Genomic DNA, 16651 nt, shown 5'->3' with positions numbered 1-16651 from the left:
AATAGGAAATTCACACTAATTCCATGTGTAGAGGGAAGCTCCTCTGTGGAGGACATGGACACTAAAGCGATGAACCTCCGACTCTCCTTCGTGATTTGTTTTTCCTCTTAAAGTGCAATCTTCTTTTGGCCTGTACGTGTGTCGGTGCGACCGCGCCACTGAGGCGCGAATGTTTACACTTGTAACCCTGTCTCTGACTGTGCGTCATGTATTTTGTAACTCGGATTAATGAAGGAGACTGTTCTAAAGTGCTCATTGTACACAAGCAATGTCAACTAGTCTTTGCAATAAATTCTGACACTCCAGAACCGATCGTTGTGGTTTCTTCTGTCTTAAAATAAAATGGCGCTGTGACATCATTCGGTTCAATGGTTTTAATATTTGTCAAGGAATGCGGCTTTACAAGTTGGGCAGATTGCGGTAAGTATGAGACCAGAAGCGGACGTAGGGTGAACGCAGCCCCTGCTTCACGGAATTGTAGGTGATGTTGTTATTAATTTCCAGGTACTGGCCGTACTGAGTGCTGTAGGGGAGCCACGAGGTGGGGACTTTGGATGGTCCCTGGTTGGGATCCCTGTGAGATAAAATAGACAAGAGCGTGAAGTAGTTACTGTATACATTGTGACGTGTGGAGAGAATAATGGAAGTTCACAGCCCGAGGCCTAATGCAGACCATTCTGTCCGTAATTTTGTAGATCGCGCAAGGACCCATTTATTTATATGGCACCGTGCACACAACCGCGATGTTCACGGATAAGTGTGGCGGCGGTGAGTCCGTATTTGCGGATCATGCGACCTACTCAGGGGGTTGGGACAAACTTGTGACATCAATTCTGAGACACCCTGATGCGCTACGGAAGGTTTTTTGCAAACACATTGACCACAAATACAGACAACTGGTCCGTGATTTTGTGCCCGCAAAACCACCACGGTCGTGAGCATTAGGCTTAAAACTGCGGCAGTCCCGAAAGGATCGGTTCATACTTTAATGATGCAACAGTAAAGTTAGGGTATGTTCACACGCACTAATTATGGACGTAATTCGGGCGTTTTTGCCCCGAATTACGTCCGAAAATAGCGCCTCAATAGCGTTGACAAACATCTGCCCATTGAAAGCAATGGGCAGACGTTTGTCTGTTCACACGAGGCGTATATTTACGCGCCGCTGTCAAATGACGGCGCGTCTAGACGCCCGCGTCAAAGAAGTGACCTGTCACTTCTTTGGCCGTAATTGGAGCCGTTATTCATTGACTCCAATGAATAGCAGCGCCAATTACGTCCGTAATTGACGCGGCGTTCAAGCGCCTGCACATGCCGTTACGGCTGAAATTACGGGGATGTTTTCAGGCGGAAACATCCCCGTAATTTCAGCCGTTACGGACGCTGCCGTGTGAACATACCCTTAAGTTCCGCAATAAAAGTTACAAATCATCAATATCATGACAACCACATTCTAATACAAGTGAATGGGGGTGGAGGTGGTTCATAGTCATGTGACTTTACCCCATTGACTTCTATTGGAGAGGTGAATTTGCACATCTGTAATCACATCCTGCATCTCCTCATCTTAGGGACCTTGCTCTTTACATCAGGCAAATCCAAATGGAAAAGGAAATTAGTGGTTATAGTCCTTGCAGCAATGATGATGATTCCCTGAATTTACTTGCAACTTAAAATGATAACACTGGCATATTAATATCCATATGGCTGATTGCTGGGAAATTAAAGCTTCTACTCACCCTGTGGCAGCGAAGTTGGTCCAATAAGCGATCAGTGCGGCTGATACTTCTCTGTCCTGGGTTCTGAAGCCCAATGGGGTTTTGAATGGCTTACCGAAGATGTACTGGAGGTCATCGGCATGGTCAGCACCCACCCAGCTTGGGTATATGGGCATACGGGATGGGTGGGAGAACAGGTAGCTGTATGTCTTACCACTTCTGCAAGAAAACAATAGACACTCGTTACTTATGTGTCTGTCTACACCCCCACATTATTCCTACATAGTCACACCACAAAGCTGCTCCTAGTTATCAATCATAATGTAAGTGGGAACAAAGAACAAAGCAGGGGTATGATCCGGCCGATTCACCCCGGTTCCCCTGAACCGGGATGTAGCAGGACCCAGAACTGGTCCCCGCCACTGAATTGTATCTGCGTTCTAAGGACAATTGATAAGTCTAGCACAGCCCGGCGAGGCACAAGAACTATCAGTTCCCTGCCTCGTGATTCGGCTATGACATTATCGCCTCCGTCATTATGGTGGATGAGGCGTGGTCTCTGCGTGGCTGGAGGATGGTGAGGGAACTGGGACAAAGGAGCATAATATCGTTTTTTCAGTGGGTAGTGTTGGAGTCCACGATCTATTGGGGACTCTATGGGGGGTAGAATCTACAGACTGTCATATCTACAGCGGGCACCATCTACAGGGGTTCTGAGGGGCACTACAAGGGGCTCGATAGACACTACAGGGGGCATTGTGGGGAGCCCTATCTAGAGGGCAGTCTGTGAGTGGTGCTATTTACAGGGGCTGTGTGTGTGTGTGTGTGTGTGTGTGTGTGTGTGTGTGTGTGTGTAGGGCTTTACAGTGTGAGATAGTTTTATTAATGGGCACAGTGTATGGTGCTATTATATTAAGAAGCATAGTGTGTGGCACCATGAAAAGTTTATCTTCATTTATAGGTGTGGAAAAGTGAGGAGCCGAAGACATCCGAGTGTCAAACTCTGCAGAATTGGGTCGTGGCCGGGAGATGTCGCCATGGAGGGCTGGACCGGATGGGAAAAAAAACGACTAGAATCTGAGAAGACGTCACCTGTGAGTCACTAAAAGTAAATGTTTATTCTCCCTGTGACTGATCAGTACTGTCACTGTATGATCTTCAGCAAGATGATGGGTGGTAACATTCTTTTAATATACATAGTGTGGCAATCCAGTTAAACATTCTGGACAGGGAGTTTCTTTATTTAGAGTTCACTTTAATATAGGCAGTATTTGGAGTATTGTAATTGTTTTATGTGATTATTAGAAAAATTTTCCATTGCGCGATACAACGCAACCCCCCCTTCCCGGCAAGGATGTCTGTCTGCAAAACAGAGAGCCCGTTAAAAATATGAATCCCACCCCTGGCTGTAAGCAACAAGACAGGAAATCATACACCTGGGGAGGTTAGAGATCGTCTGTAAAACCTTTAGCTACACTTTAATGCTTTTTTGGCAAACAAACTTCTGACATGTCATAGTGACATGTCAGAAGATTTGATTGGTGGGGGTCCGAGCACTGGGACCCCCACCAATCGCTAGAGCAAAGCCGCTAAAGCGCTCGTGTCAGCGCTCAGCCACTTCGTGTCTGTTCGGCCTCTTCCGGAAACAAATGTATCGTGTACGGACTCAGATACATCGGCTGTCAGGAAAAGCCGAACATACATGAAGCGGCTGAGCGCTCACACGAGACATTCAGCTGCTTCGTTCTAGCGATTGGTGGGGGTCTCCGTGCTCGGACCCCCACCAATACAAACTTCTAACATGTCACTATGACATGTCAGAAGTTTGTCAAACGTTTAGTTACCCTTTAAGGTCAGACTAATGAAAAGTGGGATTGCCATTCAAGAAGGATTCCAAAACAGTGCGCACTATACCAGTAATCTGCAACCTATGACTCTCCAGCTATTGTGAAACCTCAACCAGCCTCTATCTCAATGCATGCTGGGTATTGTAGATTCACACCAAAGATGGAGAGGTTATAGACTGCTGTACTAACACTTAAACAGTTTTTGATCACAATATCTGCACAACAAGGCAGTTTTATTTTTATGTATAAAAAAAGCCATTGGCCAACATAAAAAGATTCAAATGTTACAGAGAAAATGGCAAATCACAAGACAGTTTTTTATTGCTAACCTGGCATGCATCGAATGAAGAGCGAGAGCTTCCTGAGTAGGGACCAGGAAAATATAATCAGTTTCTGCATCAACGACCGTTTTCTTCATTAGCTCCTGGCTAGGATTGGAACCCCAGTTTGCTGTGTAAACTTCATAGGCCAAATTGCCTCCTAATGTGCCCTTAGGGAGAGTGAGCTCCTGCACCAACTTCTCTACCTCTTCCCTGTAAAAGGATTATAAAATGTATTGCTCCAGTATACAAGAATATAACTATAATACTGCCCCCTATATACAGGAATATAACTACTATAATACTGCTCCTATATACAAGAATATACCTACTATAATACTGCCCCCTATATACAAGAATATAACTACTATAATACTGCCCCCTATATACAAGAATATAACTACTATAATACTGTCCCTATATACAAGAATATAACTACTATAATACTTCCCCTATATACAAGAATATAACTACTATAATACTGCCCCTATATACAAGAATATACCTACTATAATACTGCCCCCTATATACAAGAATATAACTACTATAATACTGCTACTATATACAAGAATATAACTACTATACTACTGCCCCCTATATACAAGAATATAACTACTATAATACTGCCCCCTATATACAAGAATATAACTACTATAATACTGCCCCCTATATACAAGAATATAACTACTATAATACTGCCCCTATATGCAAGAATATAACTACTATAATACTGCCACTATATACAAGAATATAACTACTATAATACTGCCCCTATATGCAAGAATATAACTACTATAATACTGCCACTATATACAAGAATATAACTACTATAATACTGCCCCTATATGCAAGAATATAACTACTATAATACTGCCCCTATATACAAGAATATAACTACTATACTACTGCCCCCTATATACAAGAATATAACTACTATAATACTGCCCCCTATATACAAGAATATAACTACTATAATACTGCCCCCTATATACAAGAATATAACTACTATAATACTGCCCCCTATATACAAGAATATATCTACTATAATACTGCCCTTATACAAGAATATAACTACTATGAACATATGACGGCCTCTATTGACAATGAACTGGACAGGTTCAAAGTGGTGTGGGATCCGTGGGACAAGTATTGGATACAGGGAACTCAAGATTAGGTTGTAGGTGGAGCTCCGACTATCCCCCCCCCCCTCACCCCCTTAAACCCCTGTGTTTTTTCCCAGATGTTTTGTCTGTCTATTGAAAGTTACTGTCTTACTATGTGAATTGCATGGCCCTTCATGCTGCTCTAAGTTATATGTATATTTTTGAAAAATTTTCAATAAAAACACAGTTGAAACCAAGAATATAACTACTAGAATACTGCTCCTATATACAAGAATATAACTACTATAATACTGCTCCTATATACACGAATATAACTACTATAATACTGCTCCTATATACAAGAATATAACTACTATAATACTACCCCCTATATACAAGAATATAACTACTATAATACTGCCCCTATATACAAGAATATAACTACTATAATACTGCCCCTATATACAAGAATATAACTACTATAATACTGCTCCTATATACAAGAATATAACTATTATAATACTGCCCCTATATACAAGAATATAACTACTATAATACTGCCCCTATATACAAGAATATAACTACTATAATACTGCCCCCTATATACAAGAATATAACTACTATAATACTGCTCCTATATACAAGAATATAACTACTATAATACTGCTCCTATATACAAGAATATAACTACTATAATACTGCCCCTATATACAAGAATATAACTACTATAATACTGCCCCTATATACAAGAATATAACTACTATAATACTGCCCCTATATACAAGAATATAACTACTATAATACTGCTCCTATATACAAGAATATAACTACTATAATACTGCACCTATATACAAGAATATAACTACTATAATACTGCTCCTATATACAAGAATATAACTACTATAATACTGCTCCTATATACACGAATATAACTACTATAATACTGCTCCTATATACAAGAATATAACTACTATAATACTACCCCCTATATACAAGAATATAACTACTATAATACTGCCTCTATATACAAGAATATAACTACTATAATACTGCCTCCTATATACAAGAATATAACTACTATAATACTGCTCCCTATATACAAGAATATATCTACTATAATACTGCCCCCTATATACAAGAATATAACTCCTATAATACTGCCTCCTATATACAAGAATATAACTACTATAATACTGCCCCTATATACAAGAATATAACTACTATAATACTGCCCCTATATACAGGAATATAACTACTATAATACTGCCCCCTATATACAGGAATATAACTACTATAATACTGCTCCTATATACAAGAATATAACTACTATAATACTGCCCCTATATACAAGAATATAACTACTATAATACTGCCCCTATATACAAGAATATAACTATTATAATACTGCTCCTATATACAAGAATATAACTACTATAATACTGCCCCTATATACAAGAATATAACTACTATAATACTGCTCCCTATATACAAGAATATAACTACTATAATACTGCCCCCTATATACAAGAATATAACTACTATAATACTGCCCCTATATACAAGACTATAACTATTATAATACTGCCTCCTATATACAAGAATATAACTACTATAATACTGCTCCTATATACAAGAATATAACTACTATAATACTGCTCCTATATACAAGAATATAACTACTATAATACTGCTCCTATATACAAGAATATAACTACTATAATACTGCCTCCTATATACAAGAATATAACTACTATAAGGCCTCATTTACACGAGCGTATTATACGCGCGTGCGACGCGCGTGCTTTTCACACGTGTCGTACGCACCTATAATAGTCTATGGGGCTGTTTAGACGATGCGTGAATTTTGCGCTGCGTGAGTGCGTTGCGTAAAACTCACGACATGTTCTATATTCTTGCGTTTTTCACGCAACACGCACCCATTGACTTCAATGGGTGCGTGAAAACAACGCATGCCACACTGACGGTCCTGCGTTGCATGCGCGAAAATCACGCAAGAGCTGTCAAAAGGATGAATGTAAACAGAAAAGCACCACGTGCTTTTCTGGTTACAAACATCCAAACGGAGTGTCAAATTAGAGATGAGCGCACCGAACTTCACCGGGTTCGGCCGAACTCGTTTTAACCGAACCCGGCAAAAAATGTTCGCGTACGCGACGTCAGGAGACAGTCACTGCCCACGGTGCTCAAAGACTTAAACTGTTTCAGCACCATGGACAGTGACTTTCGATCACAATATACATATACGTGTAAAAAAAAAAACAGAAGTTCTGACTTACCGATAAGTCCCGGCTCCTTCCTCCAGTCCGACCTCCCGGGATGACAATTCAGGCCAAGTGACAGCTGCAGCCAATCACAGGCCAAGCACAGGCTGCAGCCAATCACAGGCTGCAGCGGTCTCATGGCCTGCCGCGTCATCCTGGGAGGTGGGGCCGGATGACAAGAGAGGGACGCGTCACCAAGGCAACGGCCGGGAGACCGGACTGGAGGAAGCAGGCAGTTCATGGTAAGTGTGAACGTCTTTTTTTATTCACAGGTTGGTGTATATTGTGTTCGGCATTCACTGTCGAGGGTGCTGAAAGAGTTACTGCCGATCAGTTAGCTCTTTCAGCACCTTGGACAGTGACGGGCGTCGACTACCTCATCTCTATGATGGCGGCTGCGCGAAAATCACGCAGCCGCGCATCATACACGGATGACACACGGAGCTGTCAATTACCTTTTGCGCACGCAAAACGCAGCGTTTTTTTGCGCGCGCAAAACGCACACGCTCGTGTAAATGAGGCCTAATACTGCCTCCTATATACAAGAATATAACGACTATAATACTGCCCCCTATATACAAGAATATAACTACTATAATACTGCCTCCTATATACAAGAATATAACGACTATAATACTGCCCCCAATATACAGGAATATAACTACTATAATACTGCCCCTATATACAAGAATATAACTACTATAATACTGCCCCCTATATACAAGAATATAACTACTATAATACTGCCTCCTATATACAAGAATATAACGACTATAATACTGCCCCCAATATACAGGAATATAACTACTATAATACTGCCCCTATATACAAGAATATAACTACTATAATACTACCCCCTATATACAAGAATATAACTACTATAATACTGCTCCCTATATACAAGAATATAACTACTATAATACTGCCCCTATATACAAGAATATAACTACTATAATACTGCCCATATATACAAGAATATAACTACTATAATACTGCCCCTATATACAAGAATATAACTACTATAATACTGCTCCTATATACAAGAATATAACTACTATAATACTGCCCCCTATATACGAGAATATAACTACTATAAAACTGCCCCTATATACAAGAATATAACTACTATCATACTGCCCCTATATACAAGAATATAACTACTATAATACAGCTCCTATATACAAGAATATAACTACTATAATACTGCTCCTATATACAAGAATATAACTACTATAAAACTGCCCCCTATATACAGGAATATAACTACTATAATACTGCTCCTATATACAAGAATATAACTACTATAATACTGCTCCTATATACAAGAATATAACTACTATAATACTGCTCCTATATACAAGAATATAACTGCTATAATACTGCTCCTATATACAAGAATATAACTACTATAATACTGCCCCCTATATACAAGAATATAACTACTATCATACTGCCACCTATATACAAGAATATAACTACTATCATACTGCCCCTATATACAAGAATATAACTACTATAATACTGCCCTTATACAAGAATATAACTACTATGAACATATGACGGCCTCTATTGACAATGAACTGGACAGGTTCAAAGTGGTGTGGGATCCGTGGGACAAGTATTGGATACAGGGAACTCAAGATTAGGTTGTAGGTGGAGCTCCGACTATCCCCCCCCCCCCTCACCCCCTTAAACCCCTGTGTTTTTTCCCAGATGTTTTGTCTGTCTATTGAAAGTTACTGTCTTACTATGTGAATTGCATGGCCCTTCATGCTGCTCTAAGTTATATGTATATTTTTGAAAAATTTTCAATAAAAACACAGTTGAAACCAAGAATATAACTACTATAATACTGCTCCTATATACAAGAATATAACTACTATAATACTACCCCTATATACAAGAATATAACTACTATAATACTACCCCCTATATACAAGAATATAACTACTATAATACTGCCTCTATATACAAGAATATAACTACTATAATACTGCCTCCTATATACAAGAATATAACTACTATAATACTGCTCCCTATATACAAGAATATATCTACTATAATACTGCCCTTATACAAGAATATAACTATTATAATACTGCTCCTATATACAAGAATATAACTACTATAATACTGTCCCCTATATACAAGAATATAACTACTATAATACTGCTCTCTATATACAGGAATATAACTACTATAATACTGCTCTCTATATACAAGAATATAACTACTATAATACTGCCCCCAATGGACAAGAATATAACTCCTGGATCTTGCAGGACTTGTATATTTACTTTTTGATATCAGTTAAAGGTTTGTTGATGACAGATAAATCCATTCCAGCAAACATATGTCCGTCCATGTTGTTCACACCCGCTAGATAATCTATATCAGCCGCGTTGGAGAAGAGATTTAGTGGATCATCAGGGATGAAGTCTCCATCGATGACGGGGGAGAAGGCGAGGTAATGCACCACAGGATCTACAGCACAGGAGGGAGAAGAGGTCAGTAGAGCAGTTCCTTGTACCTGACTGAGGCAGTACAGTAAAAACCTGTCATCTGGCATCAAGGGAACGGATAGTTCCAGGATTATCAATTAAAGTCTTGTGAAATATGAGATTATGCTCCAGATTTTCTGCATTATCGAATGCCAGATTAAAGGAATGTCACTGTAGTTCTCAGCTATGGTTAGGAGAAGGCAATTGTGCCCTAGTAAAGATGTCATCAAATATTGTTGCTACCCGAAAAATCTCACATTGAAGGTTTATAAGATCCAGTTTGTAGGCCAGAGTGACGGCGCGGGGGTCTGTAATTTTCAGACAGTTGGCGAGGGCGGCGGAGTCGTCCACGGGACAGCCCACATTTGCACCAACCTGCAATGCAAAGAATAGACATAGAAGTATTCCTGCTGCTCCGCTAGACGTTTATACCTCCATACAGGCCGCCGCCACCAGCCAATGGCAAAAAAAATAAATAAATATAAACTCGTGTGTGAACTGGCCACTCCCCATTATATTTGTTCACGCCCACTTCATATTTTACATTATTTCTGGGGTTTTTTTAACACTTTTTTTATTGAAGAACTATTTGTTTGTCGGGAAAACAGAAGGGAGGGGGAACAATAGACTGCGCTATTCATTCCGTCAACGCAACGGACCCCTGCAAAACGGAGACCAACTGAAAGCATTGGCACCGGATCCATCACCATTGAAGTCAATGGTGATGGAAACGGAGACCTATGGTTTCAGTTTAGTCCGTCCTCCGTTCTGACGGAAAGCTCAGACGGAACGCTGGAACGGAGCCCTGACGCAGATGTGAACGGAGCCTAACTGAATGTTTTGTGGAATCAAAGAAATTTAAAGTTTCCCATGTATCAAAAAATGGTTGGAGCTGTAATTCCTCAAGGAGAGAAGCTTCTACCCCGTCCATTTTTAGTAGATAGGACAATTTATCCAGGAATAGCTTGAAGGGTGGGGTCTGATTTGCAAGCCGGGTTTGTAATATGGCCTTCACCCCCGGCCGCTGCCAGGTAATGTAGTAATCTGTGAGTCTCCAGGTCCATATACCCAAACACCGCCCACAATGCCGTATCGGGGACAGAGGTAATGGAGGTGAGTAGTGAATGTGCGTATGCGGGACCAAAGTGTACGAATGAGGGCATGACCGTAAACCATGGTAGAGGTTGGCATCCGGCGTATTATAGAGACCAGTTTTATGACCCACAATTGGGGTCAAGTAAGACTTGTGGACAATTTTAAGTCTCATTTAGAAAGTTTTGATTGGAGAATTTTAGGAGCGGGTGAAGATTCCTGGTCTGGTAGTTGCAGTAAAACCTTTTTTCTACGGCTTTCGACTTGGAGATGGTCAATGGGGAGATCGGGGGATTTAGAACAGAGTTCCGTGGTCTTCCAGACGTACGAGCTGTTTTATGGAGGTGAATCCTTATGTGTGCCCGCTACGGAAGATTGCCCGTGGGTTACCACCCTGAAAGTGGGGATTACAGATCAACCGGATATCAGAGGGGAAAGCTGGAGATGGCGCCTCATTTTCTGCCGCGCTTTCCATGTGGTGAAGAGTAGGGGATTGGCTCTCGTTTCGATAGATAAACCCTCTTATGGGAGGTGCAGGAGACCCGACAAAGCTCGTCCCGAAAATAATCCGGAATCCAGAGTAATGGAGGTGTAATTAGAGATGTTCCGAAGCCAGTCAGAGATGTAGCGGAACCGGGCCGGCAGGTTATAGTGTCCGATGATGGGGGGAAAGGAATGCCCCCGTTGGCTCTAGGTTGTTGTAAACTCTGATAGGCGAGGCGGGAGACATTATTTCTATAGAAGGCTCGTTTTACCTGCTTGGCCCAGAAGAGAGGATCTTGCTGAATAGCCCATGGGGACAGGCCAACGCCGCTCTGGCTGATAGCCCGCTTGATAAGCCCAGTGTTGTAAGGAGACAGCGTCTGGAAAAGAAAACGGGAGAACAGTGAATCTTACAAGGTGTAGACAGATCCCAACCTGCGGGTGTATTGTTGATCACGTGTATATATTGGGACATGGGCCGTCCCTTTACTCTCTATAGTGTGTGTGTGTGTGTGTGTGTGTGTATATATATATATCTAAACATTCTCTAGTTACACCAGTCACTTGCAGTACCACTTTTCACCACCAGTGGTGGCACAAACTTTCCATAGGTACTAATGCAACAGCGCCCCCAGCTCTAATTTCGTCGGACTCAAAATCATTCTTAGAAATTCCATCCCCTTGAATTGGAACGGAGGAACTGGTTACCTGCAGGGAGACGCTGGCAGCTCCGGCTGACTCGCCGAAGATGGTGAGGTTATCGGGGTTTCCTCCAAAAGCAGCGATGTTCCTCTTGACCCACGCGATGGCCATATGCTGATCCCACAGACCGTAGTTACCTTGTTACAAGAAGAACGTCATTACCTGAAGCCATGCGAGACCAATGAGCCGCCCACAAGTCACGGTAATGCTGCCATTTTACCGCGGATTGCTGGCGACTCCATTTTGTTATGAAGCCCTAACCAGAAACAGACCATGGCTATAGTGGAGGGGTCACTTACGTACATACTCTCCATGCCAGCGGACCTGAATGATTCGCAAACAAGGGAGCCCAAGGGTCATGCAGAGGGGGAACCAAACACCATGCCCTTCTGTTCAGGGTGGCAAATCCATAATGGGCACCTGTTTTGGATCTTTACTATGGGGTCCCCCCTCTTGTAAACCACTAGACATATGTGTAGCCCTATATATGTAAACAAAAAACGGCCGCCGAACGCTTTTCTTGGGGAGTGAGGATGCAGGGTAGGGGGCGCTGTTCGCAGACATTGGACCTTCCCACAGACCGGATATATTATATACAAGAGCGACTTACCAGGGAGTTTGGCGTCTCCAGTGCTGAGGAATCCCAGAGGTCCCAACCGGTAGTTGAAGGTCACCACAATGGCGTTGCCACGGAGGGCCAGCTCTTCTCCGTCATACAGGTAATTTTCGAGGAAGTTGGCTCCCTGAGCTGAACCAAAAAGATAGGCGCCACCATAGATCCACACCATCACGGGCAGGTTGGTCGAGACTAAACACAAAACGGTGGAGAGACTCTTGAGAAATTCTGCAGTGGTGACCCCCCCCCCCCGTCCTTCACTAAAGATTATCAGAAGCGAATACGGAGAAACGTGGAGCTACGGTGTGAATACTTGTAAGTGTCCAGGCATTGGTAAGTAGACTGTTAGCTCCTATGTCCAGGCCTAGGTCCAGGCTTTGAATTTCAAGCGGAACCCCCAGCCAGGTCAATGAGACTGTTGTGAAGCTGCCATGGGCCAGCACTGCAGTAACATGGTCTTGATTATACCCACCTGATTTGCCGGGGTGGGGGACCCAGATATTCAGGTAGAGGCAGTCCAGTTCTCCGCGGGTATCGGTCTGAGATAAGGTGGCCTGCAGACAGGGAGGCTTGTAGCTAGTCGCCTTCAAAGTACCTTGGGGAGGGAGAATATAAGGATGGAAATTAGTGCAATGTAGGTTTAAAGTTGTCAAACATATGTCTCATGGGACTATACAGTCTATGGGTTAAGTCGCCAGCAAGTGCGGTTAAATTTGTTCGACTCCCCAGTAATGATAGAAACTCCAAATATCAGATTAAGCACAAGAGAAAGAAAGAGTCAGAAACTATCAATAAATGTAAATATGCCAAATGGCATAGAAAAATATATATTTTATTGGACAATACAAGTAACACGATTAAAAATAGACTACAAATCAAAAAAGACTGTATATCTCCAAAAGTATGGGAGAGGAACATGGGTCATAGAGGTAAAACAATACAAACAACAGTTTATATCAGTGGTTGTTAGTTTATAACAGTGGTTCTAAACGATTTGCAAACGATAGATACAGAGAAAATGAGGGTTAATTATAACCATACACAATACCCGTACATATCAGCAAAGAGCGATTGGTCTAGTAACAGGCATGAAAAAGATAAGGAACCTAGTAGTTAGGCATAGAAAATCTCAGTACGACAAAACCTGCTGTCTAAGTAGACATTAGTGGACATAAGTATTTAGCAACTAAACCTATCGCAAGCTTAAAGAAGTAAATGTATCAATCAATAGTCGTATATTTAAGGTTGCAAAAGAAACACCGCTAGTACTGACCCATATCGTTCCAGGAATATGGTGACTCCCAGAAGTGGAGAAACCCCAACGCGCGTTTCGCGTGGATGGCTTTTTCAAGGGGTATATACAGTCTTTTGGAGATATACAGTCTTTTTTGATTTGTAGTCTATTTTTAATCGTGTTACTTGTATTGTCCAATAAAATATATATTTTTCTATGCCATTTGGCATATTTACATTTATTGATAGTTTCTGACTCTTTCTTTCTCTTGTGCTTAAGTAGGTTTAAAGTTGTACATAGTGTTCCATGTTATCAGGCCGCCATCTTAGAGAAGCCCAAGTGTGCACCTCCTGGACCCCAACAAAATGGCGGCTGACTGGTATATGAGCTTTTAACATAAAGCATCGGTGTGGGATGAGGACAAATGACACTAACACAGAACTACTGTCCATACCAACTATGTCAACTAGTTCCCTGCAGACAGTATCACACATGATCGGATTAGATATACAGCTCAGCAGACAGTATCACACATGATAGCATTAGATACACAGCTCAGCAGGCAGTATCACACATGATAGGATTAGATACACAGCTCAGCAGTCAGTATCACACATGATAGGATTAGATACACGGCTCTGCAGACAGTATCACACATGATAGGATTAGATACACAGCTCTGCAGTCAGTATCACACATGATCGGATTAGATACACAGCTCAGCAGACATCACACATGATAGGATTAGATACACAGCTCAGCAGACAGTATCACACATGATAGGATTAGATACACAGCTCAGCAGACAGTATCACACATGATAGGCTTAGATACACCAGCTCAGCAGACCGTATGCAGGCATGTAATGATATTAATGCAATATTTCTTATACATCTATCCGTATCTATATATGACACTAAACGTTTCTTATAAGGGGACCGGTCACCTGACGTCCTGTCTGCGGGCAGCATGTTACCGAGCAGGAGGAGATCAATAGATTGATATCAATTTTTGTGGGAAAAGATTCAGTATAACTTGTAATTTTATTGATCTAAACCTCCTCTCATTTTGGGCTTCAGAGTCCAGTCCTAATAACTGATCGTCAGCCCTCCCTGTATGATCGCTGCCAATCACAGGACCGCCCACTGGACTCTTGAGCCCAGAATGAGCAGATGTTTAGATCAATAAATTACAAGTTCTCCTAAGTCCCTCAAACATATCCATCAATCCTCTCCTCTACTCCTGCTCTATAACATGCTGCCCGTCCGCCCGCCCGCAGATCCGGTCCCTTAAGTTTTTTATATTGCCTTCTGTTTATAGGACGTACCCGACCATCCTTGATGCTTTCCCGCTTTCTCAAGAATTCCTGGCGGGGCAGCGAAAGGAATTCCCTTGAAAATATCCAAGTAACTTGGAGAGAGCAGCCCAATTTTCTTACTGGATCCTTCCACAAATCCTCCTTCGGTGTAGACCACCCCCAGCTGTAAGACACAAGATTCAGGGGGCTTTATGTTCGGACTGAACACGGGGCGACTCACGGCACACAGTCTCTCGGTTCTGAAGCCTCGTGTATAAGGACTGGTCCGTGCAATAAATGGAGGCATCCCCTATAGCAACCAGCTGTCTCTATACCCGTGCACGTTACAGGGGGCATCTTGGCACCACAAGAGGAAATGACTGGGGGTCCTCCCTCCAGCGATAGAGCAGGGGGCATTTGGTGGGGCACTAATTACGGACAGGTCTACAGCCAGACACAAATATCCTAAATCTTTTATCTTACCGTCGCCGCATGAGCAGCTGCCAGGAATCCGGCCAATGCCAACGAGACCGCTATCCAGGGAGCCATTTTTGGATCCAATCCCTAACAGGAGTCCGTTCTCACCTTTATTTATACTCACGTGCACACCTGTAATCGCTTCCCAGGGTGGAGCCGCCCGGCGAGGCCACAGTCACCTGACGAGTCTGACTGATGGACATCAGCGTGAGATTCAGCAGCTGCTAACACGCCGCTTATCTCATCTGGGGGTCAGACCTGCTTATAAACAAGTCTTATTAACTCCTTACCTGCAGGGTCACACCGTCGCCAGGTTCTCAAGACGCCAATGATGGCAGCAGATAAGGAAAAAGTGCCCGCATCCATTCTCCACAGTCGAAAAAACTTTTTTTTTCATGAAAATGTCGATGGCGAACCAGCAATGGCGTAAACAGATCTCCAAAATTTTCCATTGCACCGTCAAGCAGGGCGACTATGAAATATCTGATTGCAGCAGAGTTAACCATCAAACAGCGGCCTACAGAGATCTTTTATTACGATCCTATGACGGCGTATGGCCAAATCAGCCATAATCTATGGCCTTAAAGTGACAACGCACCTTAAAAATCAACATTAATGGTACTGTATTACTGTTTTATTATTATTACACATACATATCCCTGACCCTCACGGTATAGAGGTATGTAGTATATTGTATAATGTATATCCGGCATACACACATCTGTATATATAGACTATGAAACCGGCAAGTATACAGAAGATAGGTTATCAAGGGAGGAAGGTTCGTTGCTATACACACAGCTGAGAATCCCGCATTGTGCAGCTGCTTTTCTTCCATCCCATGGGATATAACACATGTTACAATCCCAATATAGCAGCCGCACTGTATTTATGGATGTATCTGATCTAAACATTTGGTAAATATATAATTGTATCAGTTATGGCCGGCTGGGAATTCATTAATAATATTCCTGTAAGG

The 16651-nt window shown here is 42.0% G+C and overlaps 1 protein-coding gene across 1 annotated transcript; it reads right to left on the bottom strand.

The window, feature by feature from the left end:
* Positions 1-308: 308 nt before the first annotated feature.
* Positions 309-15744, bottom strand: LOC142658940 (bile salt-activated lipase-like). The gene is made up of 11 exons (XM_075834545.1): positions 15679-15744; positions 15226-15379; positions 13137-13259; positions 12659-12856; positions 12055-12185; positions 11619-11726; positions 10029-10146; positions 9568-9754; positions 3895-4098; positions 1740-1937; positions 309-574 (listed from the first exon to the last, which is right to left on the bottom strand). Exons 1-11 carry the CDS (start codon positions 15742-15744, stop codon positions 400-402), a joined length of 1662 nt encoding a protein of 553 aa, XP_075690660.1. The 3' UTR covers positions 309-399.
* Positions 15745-16651: the final 907 nt, after the last annotated feature.

This window comes from Rhinoderma darwinii, chromosome 8 (genome assembly GCF_050947455.1).
Source record: "Rhinoderma darwinii isolate aRhiDar2 chromosome 8, aRhiDar2.hap1, whole genome shotgun sequence".
NCBI lineage: Eukaryota > Metazoa > Chordata > Amphibia > Anura > Rhinodermatidae > Rhinoderma > Rhinoderma darwinii.
This window is presented reverse-complemented; position numbering and strand designations above follow the sequence as displayed.